The sequence below is a fragment of the Brachyhypopomus gauderio genome, chromosome 8 (genome assembly GCF_052324685.1).
Source record: "Brachyhypopomus gauderio isolate BG-103 chromosome 8, BGAUD_0.2, whole genome shotgun sequence".
NCBI classification, from domain to species: Eukaryota; Metazoa; Chordata; class Actinopteri; order Gymnotiformes; family Hypopomidae; genus Brachyhypopomus; species Brachyhypopomus gauderio.
The window spans coordinates 23,333,851-23,361,350 of record NC_135218.1 but is presented as its reverse complement, the minus strand read 5'-3'; the positions used below and the strand labels follow the sequence as shown (position 1 = coordinate 23,361,350).

Sequence of the window (27,500 nt, the reverse complement as noted above, 5' to 3'; positions counted from 1 at the left end):
ATGTGTGTGTGTGTGTGTGTGTGTGTGAGAGAGAGAGAGAGAGAGAGAGAGAGAGAGAGAAGAGGTGGCTTCCAGTTTGTGCAAGCAGCCATGAGAGTGTTTCATTACTGTGCAGCCTCTGTGATAAGTGGACATTTTTAAACATTAGTCACCACGCTGCAGATAGACAAACAAGACAGCATGGAGGCATGAAAACACTGCGCACACACACACACACACACAGTAAATGTGATGATTTATATATCTGTAAACAACCCATTAACCCATTAATCAATATAATAAATTAACTGCTAGTTCTAATGGTGACATTCCTGGTGGGTTTGATTCACACTATGACATTTAAATACCACCATACTGTTCAACTGTACTTGATCTTGTCATATTCCAAATAAAATAAACGGGGAAAAACATTACTCATGGGCCTTAAGCCTGACATCTTCCTATTCTATACAAATACGTATGGAGCTTAGGTCATTCGTGAAAGCGTGAGACTGACCACGTGTGTGGCCACACACGCTACATTCCGAACATTTGAGTTACTGGGCCTAGACCCACAGCCCAAATTTAACAAAGCCGTAAAGACCAGTCACGGCGCGCTGTTGGGTATCATGCTCCACTCAGAGTGTATATAAAGACCTAGATGACAGCATGCCACTGTGTTCCTCGCTTTTAGCCATGAGGTTACCGTGTGTGTCAGTCCATCTATATTTAGCATCACAAGAATGCGAGTACTTAAGTAGGCGACTGAGCGCTGGCCAGCTACTGTTCACGTGGCATTAGGTTTTTACGTGATATAGTAGACTAGGCGCACGGTGCTGACCACACATTTTTCTCCAAGCCAGTTCTCACGTGAACACGCAATCACGTGCGCACGCATTCTAACACAAGATCACAGATGAACGTCAACAGATGGTGAAACAGTGGCTTCATTATTTACCAGGGACAGTAAACAGCGCTTTGGGGAAATGCTTCATGCAACGCCGTGTTCTAAGAAACACTTGGTTCGCGTTGTTAATGCTCACCACAGGAAAATAATTTGTTTATTGTACGACTGTTGTAAAACACCTATTCAAATGTACCTCTCTCTCAGACACCTTAACAAGCCAAAGGGTGACCACGTTATATGAAGCTCTGATGTCCTGGTGTGACACAGAGAATAGACTCCATGCCCCTAAATAGTGATGTGATTATTTGTCCTAATGGCAGAAATAATTTGACGAAAATGTTTGGCTTTGAAATCCCCCCCCCTCTCTCTCTCTTTTTTTTTTTTTTTTTTTTTTTTTTACAAAAAGTGTCAAAATATTATACTGCCATCTGTAGGTTCTCGTATGCATGTGCACATCCTAATAGTCAATTAGCTTTGGCGTCTTTTTAAGATTGAAATCCATCTTAATCTAAACAAGAAGGTAATTGCGGATCAGATAATCCCTTACAGACTAGAGCAGGAAAGGTTATGACAGGATGAGAGAAAGTTTACTATCCTTCTGTTAGACTGACAGAGAAAGACAGAAAGTTGGTGAATTATTAAGGTGCAGTGTGGAATGAGATGGTCCTGTTTCAGAGTGTTCAGATAGTGGGACCAAACATCTCCTCTCTCATCCTCTGTAAGTCCTGCTGAAGTCAGAGACAGGACCGCCCTGGCTTGCTCCGAGTTACAGCGTCTAGGTTTGGATTTTAGAGCTGCAAAGCCATTTTTCAGGTTTAATATCACAGTGTCAGCATTTGACAGACCTCCTGGTCTTCAGCAGCGTACATATCAGCAAGACAACACATGTGCTTCTTCTGCTTGGAACTGAACCCATGACCTCAGGGTCACCAGGCATGTGCTTACTGCTCTGATGCTCACTCTGCAGGAGCCTTGAGGCCTCTGAGATGACTTAAATATGAGGCTTTTGTTCATGGCCTTTACATATGGCATTGTCTCATCTCACGGACGGAAGGTGGACGGAAGGACTGAGATGGAAGAATGACGGATGGATGAATATGTTTGCCAAGCCTCAGGATGAAATCGGAGGGAGCACAGGGGAGGAATATATGGCCACATCGATCACTGGACTTTTACTAGTGGCATTTTCATTTTTAGTGACAGTAAAACTGAGCAGCAGCTGTAAAAGTGAGAATGTCATGTGCTCATGAGCTCCAGTAATGGCTGCGCAGAGCTCGGTGACCTTTTCATATAGTACATCACAGCATTACACCAAGCACTGTGACATCTAAAGTGGTGTAGGACTCAAAGGAGCTTGAAGAAGCATCGATTGGCTGTTCATGTTGAAAACAGTCGACCAATTAGAGAAGAGAACTGACAAACGAAGGGTACATTTAGGTGGGTTTTCAACCCAGAGTTTAGATATCTAGGGCTACATTTTTGTACAACAAAGGTGTCCAGTCTTGTTTAAAAAAGGCCCATAAGCCTGCAGGTTTTGTTTTTCCAAACCAGGTTGCAGCAAACACGCTCAACTGTGTGACAACTGAGACCAGCTCATTAGACAGGTGGAGTCAGGTGTGTCCCTGCCTGAAGACCTGCTCTTCCTGGACAGGTGGAGTCAGGTGTGTCCCTGCCTGAAGACCTGCTCTTCCTGTACAGGTGGAGTCAGGTGTGTCCCTGCCTGAAGACCTGCTCTTCCTGTACAGGTGGAGTCAGGTGTGTCCCTGCCTGAAGACCTGCTCTTCCTGGACAGGTGGAGTCAGGTGTGTCCCTGCCTGAAGACCTGCTCTTCCTGGACAGAGGTCTACTGCATCCCACAATGCACTTCTGTGAAACGCGGGTCCAACTGTTCATGGTTCCAAAGGCCAGATCCAAAAAGAGTTGTAGTAAAAAACCCATAATTTCATGTGGTTTATTTCTTGTGTAGAAGGCGTGTGTATGTGTGTATTTGACTGACAATTTGTATGTTGGGGTGTCAACAATAGTTGGACCATGAATTATAGACCAAAGGGGGCAAACACACACACACACACACACACACACACACACAACACACACACACACACACATATATATGTGTGTGTGTGTGTGTGTGTGTGTCTGTGTGTGTGTTTGCCCCCTTTGGTCTATAATTCATGGTCCAACCATTGTCATTAAACTTCTCTCTCGTTCTTTTTCATAATCATGAGTAACACACACACACACACACATACACACACACACACACATATACACACACACACACACACACACGTAATACACATGAACACAGACAAAGCAGGACTATGTTATTTAAACTGTATTTTTAGACATTCTTTGCAAGACTGTAGGTTTCTTATAAATAACACTGTAATTTGCATGTAGGCTCTGTGTGTGTGTGTGTGTGTGTGTGTGTGTGTGTGTGTGTGTGTGTGTGTGTGTGTGTGTGTGTGTGTGTGTGTGAATTGCCAGTTTCACTACTCTTACAAGTTTATTACCAGTTGCAGTTTTTATTGCTACAGCATGTTAGTGTAGTGCAATATCTCTGACATATGAGATATGCTTATAGCAAAATGCTAAAACATTAATTCCTTTTAACATTTTAGAAACTTGGTTGCATTTTCATTTGTAGATATTTATCTTTAGCAAATAGTAATGATGCTGTATTTTCTCTCTCCATCTCTCTCTCTCTCTCTCTCTCTCTCTCTCTCTCTTTCTCTCTTTCTCTCTTTCTGCCTCTCATAATTGAACAAATGTGAAGATCTGTGGAGACGTGAGGATCAGACGTGGAACCAGTGTGGAAATACTGTCCTCCCTCCACTCTGCCTCTCTAGCCCGTGTGCACCCGGGCCTTGGCCCAAATGTGAATCACACACTCCAGTGTGCAGGACTGGGTTCTGAAGGAGAGATGACCAACACTAGAGCGACCCACTCGTTCAACCTCATCAGAGGTGGCGCTGAGTTACTCCTGCGCTCCGCTCTGTTTTTACAGATCACAGCTGGACTAGAAACCTGCTTACGTTGCGCCATGAAAAAGAGAAACAGCTGGTAGTCACTCTTTTCTCTCTCTCTCTCTCTCTCTCTCTCTCTCTCTCTCTCTCTCTCTCTCTCTCTCTCTCTCTCTCTCCAGAACGTTTGTCATCAATCTTTCATTTACAGACCCTTTGGCTGAGTCTTGGTTTTTCCTTCTCTGTCATATGTCTCTCCCTCTCTCAGAAACACACACACACACACACACACACACGCACACACACACACAGGCCCAACTCACCGTGTTCTGTGAGGGTTTCTCAAACATGCTCTTCAGGCTGGCGAGCGGGATGTCGAACCTCTCAATGTGGCTCCTGGCACCGTCCTGCGCGTCACCTCTGGCGTCGGTGTCCCGCGCGCATACCGCTCCTCTCAAATCTCCCATCATGCCTCCTCCTGATTGAGTTTCCATTGTGACAGAAACCAAACACCCCCCCAACGTGGGGAAACCAGTCCCCCACCTCCAACCTCCTACCAGAGCCGAGCTGATCGCTGATGTTGCACGGACGGAGAGACACGGACAGATGGACAGAGCGCGAGAAGAAGAGGAAGAGAGAGGGATGAGAGGAAGGAGTGCGTGGTGAGACCGTGCTGGCTGGAGGGCAGACCCAAATGGACGAAGCGAATGAAGGAGGAGAGAGGGAGAGAGAGAAGAAAGGAGAAAAAAACTTTTTCTTCCAGTAAACTCTCTCCCCCCCCCCCCCCCCCCCCCCCTCTCTCTCTCACACACACACACACACACACACACACACACACACACACACACACACACACACCCAAACAGTCACACAGACATGCACAACCCTAGGGAAACTAATTGTATAACGCTCAAACACAGTCACGTGTTGCTAGCTAGGAGGAAACAAGTTGTATACTACTGAACAAATCACGGAGAGACACAACAGCCTCCTCACTAACACCAACACTGTTCCCTCCTAACATGAACACACACACACACTCTCTCACACACACACACACACACACACACACACACACACACACACACACACACACACACACACACACACACTTCTAGAAACCTCTCATGGTTCTCTCTTGCTCTCATTAGGCAAGACGTCCTGAAGGACAAGCTTAACGTTTCCTGATGAATTCTCTGAGCCACCATCATCACATCCATCACCCAGACGCCCTGACCATGAGCACAACAAGACACAGTACGTAAATCAGCCCACATACATTACACATCCATCCCCTCTTCCACATTCATCCACCGTTCCACATCCATCCTTATTCATCTTATAACAGAAGCATTATAATGCTTAATGCTTTAAAAAATATTCTCTAGCCTAACTTTTGGCAATACAAATGATACAAATGCAGCATTATTCATTATTCTAGAAAATAGCAGAGAGAGAGAGAGAGAGAGAGAGAGAGAGAGAGAGAAAGAGAGAGATCAGATCATTCCTAATGCACAGTCATGATAAGCTTGGTGAGGGCTGTAAACAGAGAGGATGAGTGCAGTGGTGGAATGCATTATTAACCCAGAGAAACACAGCTCACTGTCTGACTCATCTTACACACACACACACACACACACACAGCCACAATCACGCACACAGAGAGAGTGAGTGAGAGACATAGGCAGTGAGACAGAGAGAGAGACAGAGACAGACAGAGTCAGTGAGAGACAGAGAGGGAGAGGGGGAGTGAGTAAGAGAGATAGATAGAGAAAGAGAGAGGGAGAGGGGGAGTGAGTGAGAGATGTTTTGGCTAGGGGATACCACCTACTTTTAGAAGCTAATGTACTTTGTCTAGCTGATAACCATGAAATTCTAAACATTTCAGCTGGCAAACATGACAGACATATTGTTCCCACAATTTCACAAACTTTTCTCTTTTCTCCCTCTCTCCTTCTCACGCTCTACATTCTCTCTCTCGTCCCACGACAAATTAAGTGCTGAAAAACAATTATTATGACTTTAAGTTAATCCCTTACTCATATTTTACCAATGAGCTCTTAAATTCAACAACAGTGCAGTATACAGTAAATTCAGCAACGTGTTTAAAAAGAAAAACTAGAAGAAATGGTGTTCAGCATTGCAGGCTAGTTAGCTAATTTGTTTAGCTTGGTGAGATGCCGGACTTTCCATTAAACAGTAATGCAGATGGTGAGATGGCAACAGATTTCACTATTTTTTTTGTCATCGGATTTTTTGGGAGGTGGAAAAAATGATCCGGCGGGAACCCACTGCAGTTAGTTCGCCAGTCCAGAGTGTAGAAAGTCGATCGCGTAAAACCTCGCTGAGCACAACACTGAACTTTTTGAGGTCTAAAATCCACGTCAACGTTACGCTTTCTTTTAGACTCCTTAGACTTACATTTTTATTTCTACTAATAGAAAAGAATCAAAATCTACGAGTTATGTGATCACATATTGAATAAAACAGTTTTATATGTAGCTTGTAGTGCTTAATACTATAATAATCATGGTTATTTATTTTATATACGTTTCAGAAAACATTAATATAAAAACCTATGGACAAAATAAACTAAAAGAGGAAATGGCGCCCTCTACTGGTACTCCATGAACAACGCGCATGTATCGTGTTTTGGCCACTAGAGGGTGTAGGCGAGCACGGTGTGACGTGTGGTTATGCGTCTCTTTGTGGCTGCTCCACCTGTCATTCAGTTAGATGTTGTCTTTCTTCTTTTGGCAAACACACACACATATTCTCCCTCCCTCTCTCATTCGGTCTCAGTCTTACACACACACACACACACACACACACACACACACACACACACACACACACACACACACACACACACATACACACACACAAACCCATGCCAACACGTACACACCAGCACACGCACGCATACAGAGACCCATATGCTACGCATGCACACTCATACACAAACACAAACATATACTGATCTAAGTCCCAGGAGCTGATGTCAAAAGACGGTAGAATAAAGAACCCAGTGTTTCTATTCAGGGCCCTGCATGACTAACCTGACAGAAAGGTAAACATGAAAACAAAACAGGCTGAATGGGAGGAGAGAGAGGGGGAGAGAGAGAGAGATAGGGAGGGAGAGAGAGAGAGAGAGGAAGAGGGAGAGAGAGGGGGAGGAAAGGGGGAGAGAGAGAGAGAGGAGAGGAAGAGAGAGAGAGAGAGAGATAGGGAGAGAGAGAGGGAGAGGGGTGTTGGTTGGGGGAAACCTAAACAGCAGTGATAAGTATGGGTAGACGTTCTGTTCAATGATCAGCAAAGCGCTGTGATGTCAGGTTGCTAAGCAACAGGGGGAGAGAATCTCCAGCAGGGTCACTTCTGATTAGAGTGCTACACACACACACACACACCCATACACACACACACACACACACACACACACACACACACACACACACACACACACACACACACACACACACACACACAGCGGATGATATTTAGGTAAAGTGGATGTATGATGTCACTCAGGTGAGTTTGGGCTCCGGTACGTTATAATCCACAGATCTCTTCTAATGAAGAACCACTTTACAGGTATCTCCTTTATACCTGTCCGTTTGGTTCTTGTTCTTTACAGGTATCTCCTTTATACCTGTCTGTTTGGTTCTTGTTCTTAAAAACAAATAAACACATTTCTTACACTTTCAAAGGTGTTGGCTTCCCAAAATATGCTTTATTTTGGAAAACTACAGTGTACGTCTGAAACCTCTTTGCTCTGATTAAAATGAAAAAAAAAAAATCATTTTGCACATTCTAAAAAAAAAAAAAATAGGTTCACACATTTTCAAACATTTCAATGTAACAAAAATGTATGCAGAGATAGTCAGAGATAAAAATGTCTGGTACATTTTGGGGATTTGTGATAGAATATTGTGTGACAGTTAAAGATGAGCAAATTAAGTATACTTTGGTACAAAAAATATGATCTTTATTCTTTTGGCTTTTAAAATAATGTTACCATGAAGTTAGTATAGTGCATGCAGTTTACTACAACACTACGGATGAATTATGACGACCACTGATTGCTTCGTAAATTCATATTTACATTTAAAACCGGGACCTGGGCCCTCACACATACTGTAGCACTGTGCTACACAATTAATTAAAAAAAGAAAACATGGGCTTCAAACTACTATGTACAATATAAACATTGAACATGATAGTGGGATTGAAACACATTGATTCTGGTCCCAGTATACTCACATATACTGTCTGTCACACACATAGATACTATATATCTCTCTTTCCATATCTTGCATGTACACTGTGAACATTTGTGCGTGTGCAAGCACTCACACACACACACACGCGCACACACACACACACACACACACCGATAATATGCATTCAGATGGCAGTGTTAATTGGCGTGTAAAAGTGCTCTTCTACAGTGTTGAGTACAGAGAGTACAGAGGTGAGATATGGAGTGCCAATATGTACATACAGAATCACCACCGGGTCACGAGTTCAACAGGAGAGATGGTGTCATGGCCATGACAATCGCCTCAACCCACACCGGCTCTGTGGTTGTCACCACATGGATCTGAGTTCCAGATATTATATAGATCATTGTTCTTCAGCTGAAATTCCTCCACCTGCTTACGTGCACAGAGGGTTTGTTTTGGAAGATATCGCATCTTTTAAAAACTAGTTTTGATCCAATAAAACACAAAGAATAAGAGGTTTAGAAGATAGATGATCTGGCTTTCTGGCATAGAGACATTCAGTAAATTTACATTACTGTTGTGAACCTGGTTTCCCCAAAAGCACTGAGACCACCAGCAGGTGGTAGAGGCAGGGAGCATCTTTTGACCTCTCTAGCAGCTACGTTGACCTTTAGGGAACTCAGGCCAGGTTCGCGTAGAGGAGTGAACATTCAGCCTTCTGTGAGTCTTTCAGTCATAAACCAAGCCAGGAAAAGCATGGAACATGACCCCATATTCAACCTTTCACCTGAAGATTAAAAAATGTCTCGACCACCATAGCAAGACATTTACATTGCTGACTCGGAGCTCGAACTCGCCTGTCCTAGAATCACTTTCCTCTTTTTCCTTGTTTATTTGTTTTGTTAAATAAGGCAGCACTGTATTTCATCTCTAGCTATGATTATGTTAAACATTCCTGCTGTGCCAACGGCAGCCCAAGTGGCAGGTGTGCGAGCTTGGGGGGAATTAACTAGACACAACTTCCTGTAAATAAAGTTTTTGTTCGATATGTAACCTGCTGAAAACGGACTATCGCATGTCTTTACCACGGTTTCCACGCTAGCCAAACCTCATTGACAGTCTTGCCCTTTGATGAACATTTCAAAAATCCGACTTAACAGTAAAAAAATTCAACGTGATGTAAAAAAAAAAAGAGCTAATGTAACAAAAAGGTTCAGGCATATAATAATACACCAACCAATCAGAAGGAGAGCAGTGGCAGCGGCAGTACTAGCTACTGATCACCGTGTAACAGTTTCCTATAATCCTCAGGATTGTTTTACAACACTCAGAATGAAACAACAAACCCACAACCTCAATCCACACACCATTCCACTTCATACCAAAGTCCTTCTTAACAGTCACAGTCGCACTCTGGTGCGTGTGTGTGCACGAGTGTGAGGTTGTGTACCAACCCTGACGATGTTCTTAACCACCTCATTACAGAAACATCAGTCTGTACCTGTGTGAACACACATTCCTCCCCTGCAACTGCACACAGCAATACACACATACACACACACACACACACACACACACACACACACATGTTCAGTCCAAAGGACCCAAAACCTTGCGAGGAAGTACACATCCCAGTTCTCCAACATATCTGTAAACAGTATCTCATCAAAAAGCCGAGACGTCTCCCTTTGAGTCCTCTGTCTCCGTCCCTCGAGCCTTCATTTCTTTTTCTCGCGTGTGTCTTTCGCACAGTCCTCCTTCTCACGTCGCTCCTTCTCGTACTTGTCCTTCTCCGACTTGGCCACGCTGTTGTACGACGGCGGCGATGCCGACGAAGGGGTCATGTCCGTTTTGTCCGACGCCGAGTTCTCGTGGAACTTTCCGATGACGAGCACCTCCTTCTCGGGCGGCCTCTCACCACCGCCCTGCAGCTGCTGCCGGTACATGTCCGAGGCCTTCTTCACGGTGAGGCGAATGCGGTATCGGCGAAAGGCCCGCTGGATGACCACGGCCGACATCTCCTCCTGTTTGCGGCGCAGCGTGGTGGTGATGGGTTCATATGACACCTTGGAGGGGTTGGAAGCCATGAACCGCTCCTCCATCTGTCCACGCAGGGCGTCCATCTCGCCCTCCTCGCCCAGCACGCGAAGGGTGAAAGCGAACAAGATATCCAGGCAGTGGATGCGGTCACCGCTGACCATGGGCAGGTCCATGGCGATAAGCTGGATCTTGTTCGGCTTGGGGATCCGCAGCGGCGGGTCTAGGGTGTCGGCGAACTCGGACAACTTGTCGTACTCCACAAACTGCGTGGCGTTGGGGTCGAAGCGCTCCCACACCTCGTAGAACATCTCAAAGTCGTCTTCGCTCAGCGGCTCGGCGCTCTCCTCGGTGGCCACGCTGAAGTTCTCCAGGATGACGGCGATATACATGTTAACCACGATCAGGAAGCAGATGATGATGTAGCTTACGAAGAAGAAGATGCCGACCGAGGGGTTGCCGCAGTCACCGCGGTACGAGTTGCCCGGGTGCTCGGTCTCACTGTTGCAGTCCGGCTCACGCTTGTTGAGGATGGGCGCCAAAAGACCGTCCCAGCCAGCAGACGTGGTGATCTGGAACAGGCACAGCATCGAATTGCCGAAAGTCTCGAAGTTGAACATGTCATCGATTCCTGCCTCGTGCTTCACATAGGCGAAGTTCGACATGCCAAAGATGGCATAGATGAACATCACCAAGAAGAGGAGGAGCCCGATGTTGAAAAGGGCAGGAAGTGACATCATTAAGGCGAAAAGGAGGGTGCGGATGCCCTTGGCTCCCTTAATGAGGCGGAGAATGCGGCCGATCCTAGCCAATCGGATGACTCGGAACAAGGTGGGAGAGACAAAGTACTTCTCAATCACCTCCGAGAGGAACATACCTGAAAATGAAAAGCATTTCATATTCATTACAATTGGCCACTGGATGTAAAGCAAAAAAAAAAACTAGAATAAAACACACTGAATATGGTATCTGGCAGCCATCTTGTAATCAGGTGGGCACTGATGAACGTCAGGGTGCACAGCACATAGTAGATATAGCTCCTGAATGCAAACGCATAAGCACTTTGCTGCTCTACTTCTGTTTCTCCTCAAATGGTATCTAAATGAACCTTGTCCTTTAAAGTTCAAACATGAAGTCGTTTTTAATTATGTGATGAAGCTAATACATTATGAGAATGCCAAACATTTTCCCCAGGGCTTACCGACAATGGACAGGATGACGACCACAAAGTCAAAAACATTCCAGCCAACAGTGAAGAAGTAGTGACGTAGGGAGACCATCTTGAGAACACACTCGCTCGTGAAGAGCACGATGAAGACCAGGTTGATCCAGTACAAGATGTTATCCATCTCCTTCGTCTGGTCGTCCGTCTCCACCATCATGGTCACCATGTTCAGGCAGATCAGAATCATGATAATGATGTCGAAGGCTTGCTTGGTGATCAGGTCGAAGATGAGGCCTTGGAACTTGTTCTAGAGGAAGGTAAAGCAAAATCTGGGCTTAATTACCCAAGTGGACAGCTGCTTCAACAAGCTACCAAAATTAGAGAAGCACACTCCATGTTTGTGTGTGTACTCAGGGGCAAATGCCGTGTGTTTATGTAGCCTAGGGCCTGGCTGGCAGTCTCAGGAAGCAGCGTACCGTGGGTCTGGGGATGGGTTTCTGGGGTTTCTTCGAGCCGAGCTTCTTCATGGCGTTGTAGTACTTCTTCTGTTCTTCAGTCATAAAGATGTCCTGACCTCCAAAGTAAAGGTCAAAAACAAGAAGCTGGTTACAACCGTGTCCATCGTGACTCACGGTCCCGTCACGGTCCTGAAACAGCCATCTGCACAAAGCAGAACAGCAGGAGTGCAGGAGTGCAGGAGTGCAGGAGTGCAGGAGTGCAGGAGTGCAGGAGTGCAAAACGACCTCTCACTGGGGTGAGAATGTGCCTCCCTATGCATGCTACGCTTCCTAAAGTGTTGTTGTTGTTTCAGTCCTTACAATCTTTCATCGAAAATTAAACTGAAAACATTGCAAAAGTAAAAAATTTGAAAATGACTGAAGTGAAACACGGACTATTCTGGGCGTTTGATATACATTTACATTTATGGCATTTGGCAGACGCCCTTATCCAGAGCGACTTACATTATTATCTCATTTTTTAATACAAGTGAGCAATTGAGGGTTAAGGGCCTTGCTCAGGGGCACCTCAGTCATGGCCTCAGGTCTGGGAATCGAACCTGCGACCCTCCGGTCACAAGACCAGTTCCCTAACCACCAGGCCATGACTGCCCTGATATGTGCTATTATTCACTCTAAACACTCATCTTTTTCTTCTGCTGGTTGAAGTTGTCGATGATGACACCGATAAAGAGGTTGAGGGTGAAAAAGGAGCCAAAGATGATGAAGATGACGAAGTACAAGTACATGTAGAGGTTGATTTCATATTTCGGCTGCTGCTCCAACTGCAATAGGAGAAGAGAATTTTAGTTCATCATTTTCCCAGTTTTACCATCAAAAAATACTATGAATATTATCATACATGATAGTACTAATACTAAAATACTATGATGAATACTAAAATACTACGGCTCAACGCTGGTCCAGGCTCTCCATGCCTTTGACAGTGTAATTGTGCCAGTTGATATGTCTGTTGACGTTACAGTACTATTAAGGCGGCCTTCTACCAGAAGGCCTACTGCCACAGCCCACACCAACCAGCAGAAACCACCAGGAACACCAAACACCTCAGCACTGGGAGCGCTGGGAGCTTGGAGAGAAACCTAATTGCTTAGTCATGCGCTAAGTGGCTGTATTCCCTGTTGGCTGTGTTCCCAGAGCTTGAGATCACCTCTGCATTGCTTATGCCATGCAGGGGATAAGAGAGATCACTGTATGTTACTGGTATAATTACACCTAAAAATAACACTCATACACTCCCATCTAAACGCACCTGCCGCTGGGGAAACGTCAGAGCTGCCTACTGCCTGCAGAGTGTCAATAATTATCTGGCGACTGAGAAGCTGAGGGTACGAGGACCGTGCTAGAAGGACTTACGTCGCGTGAGTCTACCGCAGCGTACATGATGTCCATCCAACCTTTGAAGGTGGCCTGTTGTGAAGGAGTAAAGGAGTGGCATGAAAACCAGCGCAATTCATTAGCTATTCAGAGAAAAAACGACAGATCAAGACCAACTTTACTGGTTATCACGACCAGTGTAGGGGCAAAAGGGTTTCTGGAGGAGATCCGAAGGCAGGAAACTAGAAGATCGTGAAATGTACACAAAAACGGAATATTCGAGTGGCTTAAACTTGTCAATCTCTAACCTGCTGATTCACGTACTGAGGTTTAATGTTTCTGCTAAGCTACTAAACTGTTTTCGATGCCTATATACATGTTCAAGCACAAAAAATTAGCTTTTATTTATTTATTTAATTGATCGTATATTCCAGGAGCTTCTGGTCCATCATCTTTTGGGAGAAGAAGGCAACACGTCTCATGGACGGCTGTGCTCACCACTTGTAGCAGGGCGAGGTAGCCGGCACCCACGTTGTCAAAGTTGATCTTCACGTTCTTCCAACGTGCGCTGTCATTGAGCAGCAGGCATTCTGACCTGTTGTTGACCTCGTCGATGGAGAAGAGCTCGTCCGTCGTGCTGTTGACACAGTGGTAGTACTTGCCGGCGAACAGGTTGACACCCATGATGCTGAAGATCAGCCAGAAGATCAGACACACCAGGAGCACGTTCATGATGGAGGGGATGGCACCCAGCAGAGCGTTCACCACGACCTGCAGTGACACACACACACACACATTCAGATCTCCGTCGTTGTGCTCTGGGCTAACATTCACACAGGGGGTTAACACAACTACAGTCAACAGATCATACTACATGCTTATGATGTTAATTGAATGACATACAGCAGACGACACATATCACGTCTGCATTTGTACAGAAAGAAGGAGGTAAGCTGAGATCATTTATTAGCAGAAAGATGTTCACAAATGACTAGGAACACAACAAAGGCTCATGTTACACAGCATAATTCAGACCATAAAGAGGCGGCCATGTTAAGTACACAGCACAGAGAGATTCTACCCTCACTGAAGCTGCTGTTAGGACTGAATTCATAACTTTAGCATTTCAGCGGAGAGCTAGTTGAGATGACAACATGGAAAAACACACAAAATCAAAACAGAAACTAAAAACCTTGTGGAGACACGATGACGTCACTACATTTGTTTACTGCAAATGAAAAAAAGACACATAACAAAGAAAGAAATTAAAGGTCAAAGAGCAACAACAATCACAAAAGGCACAGATTCAATAAAGATCAGAACGTTTCCACCAAAAGACACAAACAGAACCATGCAAAGCCACAACCTGCCTCGTATACACACATAAGATCCTCTACAGAATTATAATATAGTCATGAAACTATATATATATATATATATATATCATAAATATGTGGGGTGTGTGTGTGTGTATCTTACCCTCATGCCTTCAAAACGTGACAGTGCCCTCAATGGTCTCAGAGCACGTAGGGTTCTCAGTGATTTAATAGCGCTCAGCTCAGAGTAACCTAAAGCAGTAGCAACCAGACTGACCAAAGACACCTAAAACACACACACACACACACACACACACACACACACACACACACACACACACACACAACAACACACACACACACATGATAGCACACAAGAAAACACAAATCAAACATTGGTGAGCATATTCAAAACAGATCAGAAATCATTCTTTCCCACCGTTTTCAGTACTGAGCAGTAACTCAGGACAACATAGCTTCAGTACCAACAGTCACATTCTTTAAATAAGGTCAGAATTCAGCACATGCCTCCTAAACCATGTGCTGAATTTGGATTTCAGGTCAGGCTTGAGTTCACAAACCACTGAAGTTCCTCCACAGTCTGGATGAAGAGATCCGGACGACCCAGTATTCACACTCACTGCTACATGGCCAAGCTGATTTCTCTGCTAATTATTCGGGCGACGAAGTCGGGTGTCGGGAGGAGGAGTGTGAGCTGGTTTCCCAGCGACAAGATGACACCCTCCGTAGTCTCCGAGGCCTGAATCTGGGGACTGCACACCCTGTGGTATGTGTGAATGAGCTGGGCATGACTCACGCATAAATCAGCAAATACCAGCCAGCTACCACCACTGTGCCTTTGACAAGCTCGTTTAACCCCATGTGCTCCACACAGCAGTCTAGCCAGTGTGCCCCCCCATCACCCCCCCCCCCCCCCACCTCATCACCCCTCCCCCGTGAGTGTGTATGTGAGACACACATATATTCAGTGTGTGTTTTAAATGAGGTAATCCTGGTGTGAGCAAGTCCAGGGTTCACATTTTTGTGAAGGTCAGGACTAGGTGCTCACACTGATAATACCAAAATCAGACTAATCAGAGCCAGTCTGCTCTGCTTATCCAAGCATGACGAAGGCCTTTGGCAACTAGACTACACGTTCTGAGTAACAACCAAGGTGGTCTGACTACTCAAGAATAGTCCACTTCTGTACTTTTATTTCATTTAAGAAATAGGGACTCCTCAGGTTAAATTTTCTAGAAAAAAAGGTCCATAGCCAAGATTACACTTGTGTGCACACAAATTGCCAGTTTTACAGAATAACCGACATCTTCCACCTGCACTGAACTCTAGCTGCATCATTTAAAAATTATATTGTCCTTAGAAAATGGAAAAATAAAAAAGTAAAGATTCTACGCACGTCTACGATGAGAAAGTCAAGCCAGCACCAGGCGTTGGTGAAGTATTTGACGAAGCCGTACGCGACCCATTTAAGCAGCATCTCCAGGATGAAGACGTAGGTAAACACTTTATCAGCGTATTCCAGCACTGTCTTTATGGTCTTCCGCTGCTCTATGTATATATCCTCAAATGCCTGCACACACACACACACACACACACACACACACACACACAGAGAAATACACGAAACATTAACATCTGCACTGAATGCATCACTGTTCTACTAACTTATAAGTATGGCTCAGATGTTGTATACATGTACTTGTGTTTACATGCATGACTACATACTTTCAGATTTATTGTAGATGTAGTTATGAGGACATTCATGTACACAAACGTGTGTGTGTGTGTGTGTGTGTGTGTGTGTGTGTGTGTGTGTGTGTGTGTGTGTGTGTGTGCATTCATACCAGAGCACCGCTACTGAGCAGGATCATGAAGATGATGAAGGACTCAAACCAGTTGTGCTCCACAATGATGAAGCAGGTCTTCCTCAGGGTCCACCAGCTTCTCCATCGGCCCTTCTCCACATCCACCTGACAGCACTGGAACCTCACCACACAGCCTGGGAGGGTGGGGTGGGTGGGGTGGGTGGTGTGGGTGGTGTGGGTGGGGTGGGTGGGGTGGGTGGGGTGGGGGAGGAGGGTGGGGTGGGTGGGGTAGGTGGTGTGGGTGGGGAGGGTGGTGTGGGTGGGGTGGGTGGGGTGGGTGGGGTGGGGGAGGAGGGTGGGGTGGGTGGGGTAGGTGGTGTGGGTGGGGAGGGTGGTGTGGGTGGGGTGGGTGGGGTGGGGGAGGAGGGTGGTGTGGGTGGGGAGGGTGGTGTGGGTGGGGTGGGTGGGGTGGGGGAGGAGGGTGGTGTGGGTGAGGTGGGTGGTGTGGGTGGGGAGGGTGGGGTGGGTGTGGGAGGGTGGTGTGGGTGAGGTGGGTGGGGAGGGTGGGTGGGGTGGGGGAGGAGGGGAGAGGGTGTCATCAGAAAGTGGTGGAAACAGAAACAGAAGGTGAGCGACAGTGTTGGGGGAGAGAGAAAGAGAGAGAGAGAGAGAGAGGCACACATGGAGAGTGATGTAAACGAACCCTATTGCACGGCTGAGCTGCACGCCTTTAAAGGACGATGTCTACTAATCTAAAACAGGCTCTCGCATCTGATAAAAAGAAAGGCCTTGTAAAGTGGCAGGGAGGAAGTCAATCTGAATTAGCGGTGCAGGGAGATGATTGGTTCACTCAAGGATAAGCTCCTCCCCCTCTGGATCCCCTACATCCTTCAGTGAACATCACCTCTCCCACTGCACTAATCTGATTTAAAGAGGTTTACCCCCCCCCCCCCCCCCCCCCCCTCACACACAACCATCTGAGGGCTGTCTGCATCTTTCCTCTCAAAGATGAAGGTTAGGCTTATAAGAACTATGCTAAACAAATGTGATGAGAAAGAGGCCTGACTCTGTAGCAGGGGTGGAGGAATTATTTCCACTTCCACAGCCTTACTCGTACTGTAGATCACAATGACATTGTGGCTGTCTGCTGTAGTACTGTAGTACTGTAGTACTGTAGTACTGTAGTACTGGGCATTTAGACCAGCGGAATTACACATCAATTCACATCAGAGTTGCTGGTGTTTCCGGTGACGGACGCCAACTCCTGACTCCTTAGTTTTATGTTCAGTATTTTTTAACACCCCCCCCCCCCCACCCACATGCATGCAAGTTTGTGCACACAAATACGCAGGCACGCACACACCCATGCGCACACACGCACACACACACACACACACACACACACACACACACACACACACACACACACACACACCTTCAGTGAAGCAGTCCTCTGGGTCCAGAGATTCTTCTGGTTCCAGTTCTACTGATTCTGCTCCTTCTCCAGGGGGTCTGATGTCCACAGTACTGCCCTCAGAGGAGCTGAGAACTACGTCCACAGGAAGCTTCTATCCACATTCATACACACGTTCATGGACACACACACACACACACACACATACACACACACACACACGCAGATGTGCATGCAGACAGTCACACAAATGCAGACACACACACACACACACACACACACACACACATGCAAACGCTTGATTAAACTTCCATGACACCTTCATGGGTTTCAGACTCTTACTCTTACATATTGATTCATGCAGTTTCAGTCAGATCATTCAAAAGTACCTACAAGCCTGTGGATTCGTTTGATTTGGATTTGTCCCGATTGGCTGCCATGTGCAATGAGCTACAGAATGGCCTCATGGGTAATCTCACAGTCAGCTGTGGGTACGTTTGATGGGCCTTCATTCCTTCCTTCATGCAATTTGTTTATCAAGGTGCATTATTTTTCATCCAAGCTGGTGACCTCGTAGACAGATGCCAAGTGCTTTGAGTATTTTCATGTCCAGTGCAAACAATAACCCCCTTTTTCCCCCAGAAAATAAATTATTTCTATTGGATTATTCCATCACAGACTAAATACGATAATCCAGATTACAACGTCTTATGGCATAGTAGCAGCCCTCTGAACGCATCTCCCCTGATTGACATGAAAACACGGTGAAGTCCATTCCGTTAAGCAGAGTTCAAGCTTCGGTCTGACAGTTTGAGTTTGAGTAGGGGAGCCGCATTAGCACACATCTAACACCAGGGCCACACACGCCAGGTCTGACACAGCATTCATTTTACACTCTCTCTCAACCACTGGACACACATCTGTTGCATAAATAGGCCTTTTTCTTAGGACCCAAAAATACTGCCACTAACGTCAAAAGCTGCCAAAATATTGACCTAAATGTCTAAAAACTATTTGTAATGCACCCTTCAATGTTTTCCTGAAGTGAATGTGCTCTGATTACTTTTTGGATGCTACTTTTCTCTATATATACTGTGTTTTTATATTTTAAAAAAGACCTCAACAACTTGCTTAGCAAAACTCTAGCTGTGGCATGTTAAAAAATGTGACGACACTTCCCACCTCCCAAAAGACCTGAAGACTTTTCTAGCTGTATTTCTGATCGATTAACAATGCTGGCAATGCCAGGACATTTTTAGCGCTTTTAGAGATTTAGTCAAGCTGGAGAGTAGCTAGACCTGAGCCAAAGGTAGACCGTGGCACGAGAGCCCGTCTGTACGAGGCTGCAGTAATGAGAGTGGGCCGTGTGCCCAGCAGCTGAGCTGTAGGGCACAGGCATGACTGCAGGTCCAAGCCCAGCCGCAGCGTAAACAAGACACAGGAATGCTGTCTGAAACCGAGTGGCAGCGCTGGTTGCCGTGGTACCCAGCTAATGCGGCGCAGGGGAATGATGTAAGCATGCTGTGTGCAGACTCAGACTGTTCCAGAACATTCTAGAATGTCTTTGAGTGTTCCGGAATGATAAAAAATAAATAAATAAATTGAGATATTTTTTTACATATCGGAGACAAAGCTGTCCAGACCCATTTAAGCAGAGCTGGTCCTCTGGATCAATGGCATTTAGGTTTGGATCTTCTATTTTTGTAATGAGTTCACCAATGATCCTCATTTTTAAATATGGTATCTACAGTACAAATCACAGCAGCATAAAGATTTGGGAAATCTTTCAGAGTTCTCTGTAACGCTCCTGCACCCCCTCGTTAGAGAACGCCTTCGTTAGAGCAAGCTTAGGGACAATATGCAAATTCATCCAAAGCAAGTATAAATAAAAGCACAACATTTCAAATTGTAAGTCAATTTGTGCTCAGGTCATTATCTTGATTAACAATTAGCTTGGTTCCAATTAGGGTTAATACGTCAAACCTCAGGGTATATAACACTACTGGAGGAGTGATAGTGGTAAGTACAGAGGCATGTACAATACAGGCCTACAGGGCGGCGCTATCACAGCACTTCACCACAACTGCAGCAGGCACACTGCTGAGGTTCAACAAAGTACCTAAGAGCTGTTATAATGAACTAAAGGTGTTCTGCTAATAATCCCGTATGAATCATGAATCAGTGTACAACCCTGTTGATACCAAGCTGATAGTTTCCTGAACTGCTGACATAGCTGCAGGCCTTTTGAGCAGCTTTCATCATTCCATTATGAACATTTTGATGTCAAGATGCAGTTAAACAAAATGTGCCATGGACTAATTCTACTAAGGCAAGGTCATAGGCTCTCTCTCTCTCTCTCTCTCTCTCTCTCTCTCTCTCTCTCTCTCTCTCTCTCTCTCTCTCTCTCTCTCTCTCTCTCTCACACACACACACACACACACACACACACACGCTCAGTCATATACTCACATAGCGTCTTTCTCACTAACTCATTAATTCATTCACTCATTCATCCATCCATTATTCAATAATTTAATAATTCCAATCAACCATTCATTCATTAGTTCCACCATTCATCCATTCATTTGTTCATGCATTCATTTGATCATTCACTCATTCATCCATTCATTCCCTTATTCATTCATTAATTTGTTCATTAATTCTTTCAACCATTAATTAATTAATTAATTAATCCTTTCAACCATTCATTCGTTCATTCACTCATTCGTTCATTCATTCACTAATTCATTCATTCATTTATTCATCCTTTCAATCGTTCATTCATTCGTTCATGCATTTTCTTTCATTAATCATTTCAACCATTCATTCATTCATTCATTCTCTAATTCATTCATTCATTCGTTCATCCACCCAGTCATTCATTCATTCACTCAATGTACTGCAAACTCATTTGTCTTTGGATGCTTGATGATTGACTGATCAAGTCCCAAGAAGCAAGAAACAAACAATCAAACAAATGAAAGTCAAAACAAACAAAGTTGTGATAAAGATGCAGAATGGTTCAAACTAGAGATGAAAATGATGGTCTTGCTCATTCCGTATGACTGTAGATACTGCAAAGAAGCCCAGTGCTACAACAGAAACACAAAACCCATGTACAGGAAAAACAAAAACAGCTGTCTCTCTCCGGAGCAGTGAGCTTCAAAAGGGTTGGGGGGCACAGGCATAGATAAAAAAAAAGGGCAGTCCGTTCCAAAAGAGAGAGATAAACAAGAGATAGGGAGAAAGAGAGAGATAGAGGGATAGATATAGAGAGAGGGAAAGATGAGAGTTTGGCTGGGTTTAGAATGCAGAGGTAGTCCTCGTGGTTAGTGCGTGGGAAGAGGAAAACGTCTTACAGGGGTCTCTCAGAGAAAACCTGGGGTTCGTCTGTCAATACGCTGCAATAACAGGGTCACACACAGAGAAATACACACTTCACAAACATGGATAACAATGTCTGCAACTTCAACACACCACCAGGGAAAGAGTACAGAGGGGGAAGGAAGGTGGTTAACAACAGTAGTGCTTCCGGAGTTATGCATGGAAACAGATACACACACACACACACACACACTCACACACACTCACACACACTCACGCACACTCACACACACTCACACACACTCACGCACACTCATACACATACACAAAGACAGCATATGCATGCATGTAGACTTACACTCACCCAATTTCACCCTGGGCAAGGATGCTACATTTAGCCTGCCATTCAGATCTGTTCTGAATAGTGTCCCTGCTTGGCTGGGTGTAAATAATACTGTATACGTGACTCTCTGTGTGTATGTGTATTCATATGATGACATTTGGTAACTGTACCTGCTACAAGGCTCAGAGGTTTGTGTTAAAGAGCTGACTATGATCTGGGTCATATTGCACTGAGGCCCTCGGCATAGCACGCACGCACACACACACACACACACTCACAAACGCACAACAAAGTACATGTGCAATACAAAAGTATGTAATGCCCACACAACCCAATAAATCTTGCTTACAGAGGGAAAAGTCACCCATAAATCCACTATTAATACATTTCCAAGGAATAACCTACAATTTAAAATAAATTTGTAGGTTTATTAAGAAATTAAGAATTCCTTTAGTAACTTGCCCCAGTGTATTACACAACAGCAGACATCACCAAAACAACCCCTTGAGGATATCTGTGCGTGCCTACAGCCCCTGGAAACAACCCCGGGGTCGCCCCATGTCCCGTACCTCTTTGCTGCCCTCCACGTCTGAGGTCTCGCTGCTGAAATCTTCCGTGTTCAGGTTCTCAAAGTCCGACTCTCCTGCGGCGATCGGCACGGTGACCGTGAGGCTGGGGTTGTGGATAAATGACATGTAATCGCCTTCCTCGATGCCATACTTCCCGTGGCCTTTGACCCCGTTGCCGGGGGAGACGCAGCCCTCTCGGAGGAAGTCCTTGCCGAGGTCGACGGCCACGGGCGTGTGGTTGGTCAGGCAGTTCTCCTTGCCGTCGCTGTGCAGGTCGTCCAGAGGTTTCTCCTCGTCCAGGGCGCCCGGTTTGGCACCAGCCAGGAAGAGGCTCTGCAGGAACTGTCGCAGGGTGGACTTGATGAAGGCGAATCCCTTCTGGATGCGGCCCACGGCAATCTGCAGGTTGTTCATCTCGCTGTCGTCGTCGGTGGCGGCCAGGTTGTCTGCGCTGAACGAGCTCAGCAGCAGGGCCAGGAAGAGGTTCAGCACCTGTCATGGACCAACACCAACACCGTGAACAACCTCCCACACAGCCTGACTAAAAACACCAACCTGGACATCAATAACCTGATAGCCATGGAGTTCCAACAAGGAACAACATTATACAGATACACAGCAACACACAGGGATACAACCACGTGGAGAAACGGCCCCACAGGGCCCCACAGGGCCCCACAGGGCCCCACAGGACGACACGGTGTGGGAGGAGAAAGGGTAGGGGTGGTTCTGCAAGCCTTACCACCAGGTTCCCGATCACCATGACCATCATGAAGACGATGAGGCACATGGTCTGGCCGGCCACCTCCATGCAATCCCACATGGTCTCGATCCACTCGCCGCACAGCACGCGGAACACGATGAGGAAGGAGTGGAAGAAGTCCACCATGTGCCAGCGTGGCAGCACGCAGTCCTGCGAGATCTTGCACACGCACTCGCTGTATCTCTTCCCGAACAGCTGCATGCCCACCACCGCGAAGATGAAGACGATGATGGCCAGCACCAGGGTCAGGTTCCCCAGGGCGCCCACCGAGTTGCCGATGATCTTGATCAGCATGTTGAGGGTGGGCCAGGACTTGGCCAGCTTGAACACTCTCAGCTACGTGGCAGGAGACGTGATGGTTAACAGCGTGAGAGTGATTTCAAAAATGTTCAAAACATGAGAGCATGTCAAGTCTTTGAAGGAACCCTGCACATGAACTGATATGTCTAGCGCACGTGTCAGCAGAGAAAAATGAATGAATTTATCAGGAAAACCCCATTTACATAGAGACCAGCTAAGAACACTTAGCTGAATAATCTTAGCTGAAAATGAATAATCATGAATGAAACTTAGTGGGACCTCATTAATATCTTCTAATTTGCACAATGTAACAGTAAATGGCCTCTGATGTCTTCCATTTGTTACTAAACATGCTTCCAGTATTGTTTATTTAAAAATTCCTTATTCTCTATACTATAAACATCAACAGAATGCAAATAAATGCAAATGAAGAGTGGCTCCCTCACCAATCGGAAAGACCTGAGCACAGAGAGTCCTTCCACATTGGCCAGACCCAGCTCCATCAAGCTCAAGCTCACGATGATGCCATCAAAGATGTTCCAGCCCTCCTGAAAGTAGTAGTAGGGGTCCAGAGCGATGACCTTCAGACACATCTCAGCCGTGAAGATCCCCGTGAACACCTGCACAGGAGAATACACGCGCCGTTCAGCTTCTAGCACACTAAATCACCCAGGTGTGGAGCAGCATGTAGGAGTGGCTCAGAAGAAGGCTCCCACGGGAACGTGAATTTTGAATTGTCGGATTTTGTTTTCGTTCCTAAAGAAACTGATGTTCTCCACACATTGCGTAGTTTCCAGATCACCTAAGTGTAACATTCTTCATATTTGCACATACGATAACCTCTAAACGAGTCTTCAGAATATTTGAAACAAATGTTTTTGATATTGCTTATTAAATCAGGTCTAACAAAAAAATTTTAACAATGCTTTTTGCTAGTATTAACATATAACAACATAACATATTTACATATTACTACATAAATTGAAACATCACATTTCCTGGCACAGTTTCTAAAAATGGATAATCTCACAAAAAAGCTAGATAAAACTCTTTCATGTCATACGTTTCAAACGCTTCTTTCCACAAATCTGCCCAGACAAGCCATAGAAACGACACTGAGAAATCAGGCGGTTTCTCACCAGGTTTCCGACAGAGAGCACGTCAGTGAACTCTGGGGTCATGGGGTAATGTTCCATGGCCATGAAGAGTGTGTTGAGGACAATGCAGATGGTGATGGTCAGGTCCACGAACGGGTCCATCACCACCATGTTGACCAGTTCCTTCACCCTCAGCCACATGGGGCAGCAGTCCCAGATCAGAAAGTAGTTGGCAAATTTGTACCAGCAGGGGGGGCACTTCTGCCTGGACTCCTCCAGCTCTGTACGAGGGGGTGAAAAAGTTGACGTGTGGTTACAGGATGTGTCGTGATTGCATCACGCCACGAGAGAGCACGCAGAATAGAACATTCAGGAATGTAGTGTGAGTGCACACCTGAAGTGCGCTTTCACAAGGACTAGTGCAAGGGGTGTGACAGACGAGGATTAAAGGACCCCTTGATAGTGAGTCAGGTGTGTGTGTGTGTGTGTGTGTGTGTGTGTGTGTGTGTGTGTGTGTGTGTCATACCTTCCATAGTGTTTGTGAGAATGCTGGCCACGCTTAAAGCTCTTTTTCTAGCCACTGCCTCCTCTAGGTAATCAGAAGCCTGGTGTGACCCTGAGCGCTTCTTACGAACCTCTGATTCCGTGGTTGTTCCCTGCAGAAAAGAGGCAAAAGCATTCAGAGAAAAAGCCAGAGGAAGAACTCAGACGGTGAGAGAAATCCATCGTTTAAACCTGCCTGGTTAGAGACCAGTGGGGAACCGTCAGGGCCCTCTACGCCCTCTCAGAGGGCCTAAAATATTCTTAAAAACATTATATATATAATTATCCAATTTTATTTTATCTACTTACAGTTTTACAATCGACATCTAAACAATTACAAAAATATAAGCAAATAAAATATTCAACCGTGTCTATTCAATCTGTGTTGGAAGGTGAGGGGTTAAGTGGAAGCCTGTGAGCCTGTGTCTCCCCCTATCAGGACTGTGATGCCCGCTGTTCGTTTACAGAGGGCCTGGCAGTTATAATTCAGCGCAATACCAGTTTCAAATGACAGCAAAATTGACCAATCATATCTTCCCTCTTAGTGGGCGGGCTTAACTGTATGATAATTTCCGCCCGCTGTGGCGACGCTAGCTGTCGTTAGCCTACCGCCGCTAGCTAGTTTAGATTCAGTCCTTTGACGTCCTCATTTACATATTCCGGTTGCGAGAACCACGGAGCTGTGAAACCTTATTTTGTTTGGAAACTTATTTTGCTTAACAAGTTATCTAGTACAAATGTTATTTGAACACACTACATGCATTTCTAAAGCTATACTGTCATCCCAGTTTTTTCTTTATTCTTTAGTGCAGTTTATTAGGAGAGGAAAAAAATAATTCGGGGGGGGGGGGGGGGGGGGGGGTGTAGCGGGCCCAGGTTTAATGGTCACGGTTCGCTACTGTTAGAGACAGATACTCACAGACAGACAGACAGTGTTGGACGTACCTCGGGAAGCAGCCGACCAATTGGTGACGTAGGTACAGAGGTCCCGCCCACCAATGAGACCACTCCATTGCAGTCCACGGTGCAGTGCATCTTCCCATTGGCCGGGAGCATGATGCGGGGGGCGGCCAGGCTGCACTGACTGACAGTGGAGCTCCTCCTCTCGATGCGGCGAGGTACAAACAGAGAGCCGCGTCTGCTGTCACTGTCCTCGAACGTGCTGTGTTCGTCGTCCGCAAAGTCGTTCTCCGAGCCGAAGTCTCGCGCCCGACCGCGGAAGCTGAACAAACTCGCACGACTGTTCCTCCGAGGTGAGAACAGAGAACCGCGGATGCTGAGGAGAGACTGAGCAGGAGAGAGAGACATAACGCACAGTCAGCACAGTCAACACAGTCAACGCAGTCAGCACAGTCAATACAGTCAACACAGTCAGTACAGTCAACGCAGTCAGCACAGTCAACGCAGTCAACACAGTCAGCACAGTCAATACAGTCAACACAGTCAGCACAGTCAATACAGTCAGCGCAGTCAGCACAGTCAATACAGTCAACACAGTCAGCACAGTCAACACAGTCAGCACAGTGAGCACAGTCAGCACAGTCAACACAGTCAACACAGTCAGCACAGTCAGGACAGTCAACACAGTCAGCACAGTTAACATAGTCAGCACAGTCAGCATAGGATCAAAGAGAACAAATGGAAGAAAATGTAATTTTATCACAAAACCTCTGGTTAAAAAAACCACACAGTTTTTTCCTGTATTACATTACATCACATGCTTCGTCAAGAGTCTTATCTAATCTGTTGAGTAAATACAGTGCCCACCACCATTTGATGAGTCCAAAACCAACTACACAACCCATAATGCCACAGTGGCTGAAAACAGGAAGTCACCTGGTTTGGGGTGGAGCACTTCTTCTCGTAGGACAGTCTGTTGGCGTCGATGGAGAAGCGGAATCCTGATCGTCTGATGCTGTCCTCTGACGCCGACTTGTGGAACTTCTCTTGGTCTGCCTTCTCCTCCTCCTCCTCCCGTTGCTTTCGTTTCTTCCTCCTGTTCCTTCGTTCCTTTGCGCTCTTGGAACTGAGTCTGGACCCCCCAGACGAGCTCTCCTCAGACAGCCCGCCCCTCCCGCTGTATTCGCCGCCCTCATTCGCCGCTGCTGCGGCAACCTGCCAGCCAATCACAGCACACGCAGCTTTTGTGAGGGGCAAACAGGCCTTGACTCGAACATCTGAACACCCAGATTCAAATATCATCTAAACAAAAGGTGAGAAAGGCTCAAAAAGGGGTGTTATTTATATTTAAATATTAAATAAATATATAATATTTATTTAATATGGTTCTCTCTTGTTCCAAAGTCAAGGTTTGACTGCATGTTAATTCATCACAATAAGCACAATGACTGTTGTCTCTGATGACCTTAACATCAATACCCAGAATGACCTTTCAGAGAGTGGGAGGGGCGGGGCGTGGGCAGGGAGGGGGCGGAGACGGGTGAGGACAGGGGCGGGGACAGGACATAGCAAAGACAGGACCAAGCTGTAGCCCCACGAGACTGGGGTCAATCGGGAATTGGATCTGATTCTCCGTTCGAGTCAGTGGTCTAGCCGCTATGTATGTGCGTCAATCACGTAGACCTTCTTTACGAGCCTTCGTTGGGCTGAACGTACGAACACGTCTACTCTTCTTTTATACATTCTGTCACTTTTGAAATCTACTCTTGCGAAGGTGTTTCTGTGGCTATCTTGCTGTCTGCTTTGGTTTCCATGGTAACAGAACGGCACATTGGCCATATCGCAGCAAAAAATTTGGCGGAGGAGGAGGAAGATGAGGAAGATGAGGAAGAGGAGGACGGGAGTTAAGAAACGAGGATGATTGCAGGGAGGTGGTGTGTAGATGTGTGTGTGTTACCTGCGCCTCCTCCTGCTGCCTTTTGAGCTGCTCCAA

The 27,500-nt window shown here is 45.9% G+C and overlaps 2 protein-coding genes across 6 annotated transcripts in view; both read right to left on the bottom strand.

Moving 5' to 3' along the window:
* xirp2a (xin actin binding repeat containing 2a) overlaps positions 1–4,614 on the bottom strand; it is a 23,080-nt gene extending 18,466 nt beyond the window's left edge. Inside the window, exon 1 of the mRNA XM_077015618.1 lies at positions 4,176–4,614. Coding sequence (XP_076871733.1) covers positions 4,176–4,346 — 171 coding nt within the window. The 5' untranslated portion in view covers positions 4,347–4,614. The remainder of the gene's footprint in view (positions 1–4,175) is intronic.
* A 2,986-nt stretch (positions 4,615–7,600) lies between these two features.
* scn1lab (sodium channel, voltage-gated, type I like, alpha b) overlaps positions 7,601–27,500 on the bottom strand; it is a 34,103-nt gene continuing 14,203 nt past the window's right edge. For 4 of the 5 annotated variants that reach the window (XM_077015615.1, XM_077015612.1, XM_077015614.1 and 1 more), the window contains exons 10-27: positions 27,465–27,500; positions 26,444–26,722; positions 25,553–25,894; positions 24,591–24,720; positions 24,107–24,345; positions 23,414–23,587; positions 22,647–23,003; positions 21,905–22,396; positions 17,690–17,822; positions 16,294–16,448; positions 15,846–16,019; positions 14,592–14,714; positions 13,611–13,883; positions 13,152–13,205; positions 12,422–12,559; positions 11,754–11,858; positions 11,314–11,584; positions 7,601–10,989 (exon numbers count right to left, since the gene is read on the bottom strand). The exon at positions 27,465–27,500 is cut by the window's right edge and continues 171 nt beyond it. In XM_077015615.1, coding sequence (XP_076871730.1) covers positions 9,794–10,989; positions 11,314–11,584; positions 11,754–11,858; positions 12,422–12,559; positions 13,152–13,205; positions 13,611–13,883; positions 14,592–14,714; positions 15,846–16,019; positions 16,294–16,448; positions 17,690–17,822; positions 21,905–22,396; positions 22,647–23,003; positions 23,414–23,587; positions 24,107–24,345; positions 24,591–24,720; positions 25,553–25,894; positions 26,444–26,722; positions 27,465–27,500 — 4,671 coding nt within the window. In that variant the 3' untranslated portion in view covers positions 7,601–9,793. The remainder of the gene's footprint in view (positions 10,990–11,313; positions 11,585–11,753; positions 11,859–12,421; positions 12,560–13,151; positions 13,206–13,610; positions 13,884–14,591; positions 14,715–15,845; positions 16,020–16,293; positions 16,449–17,689; positions 17,823–21,904; positions 22,397–22,646; positions 23,004–23,413; positions 23,588–24,106; positions 24,346–24,590; positions 24,721–25,552; positions 25,895–26,443; positions 26,723–27,464) is intronic. The other variant, XM_077015616.1, reaches the window with a different exon arrangement.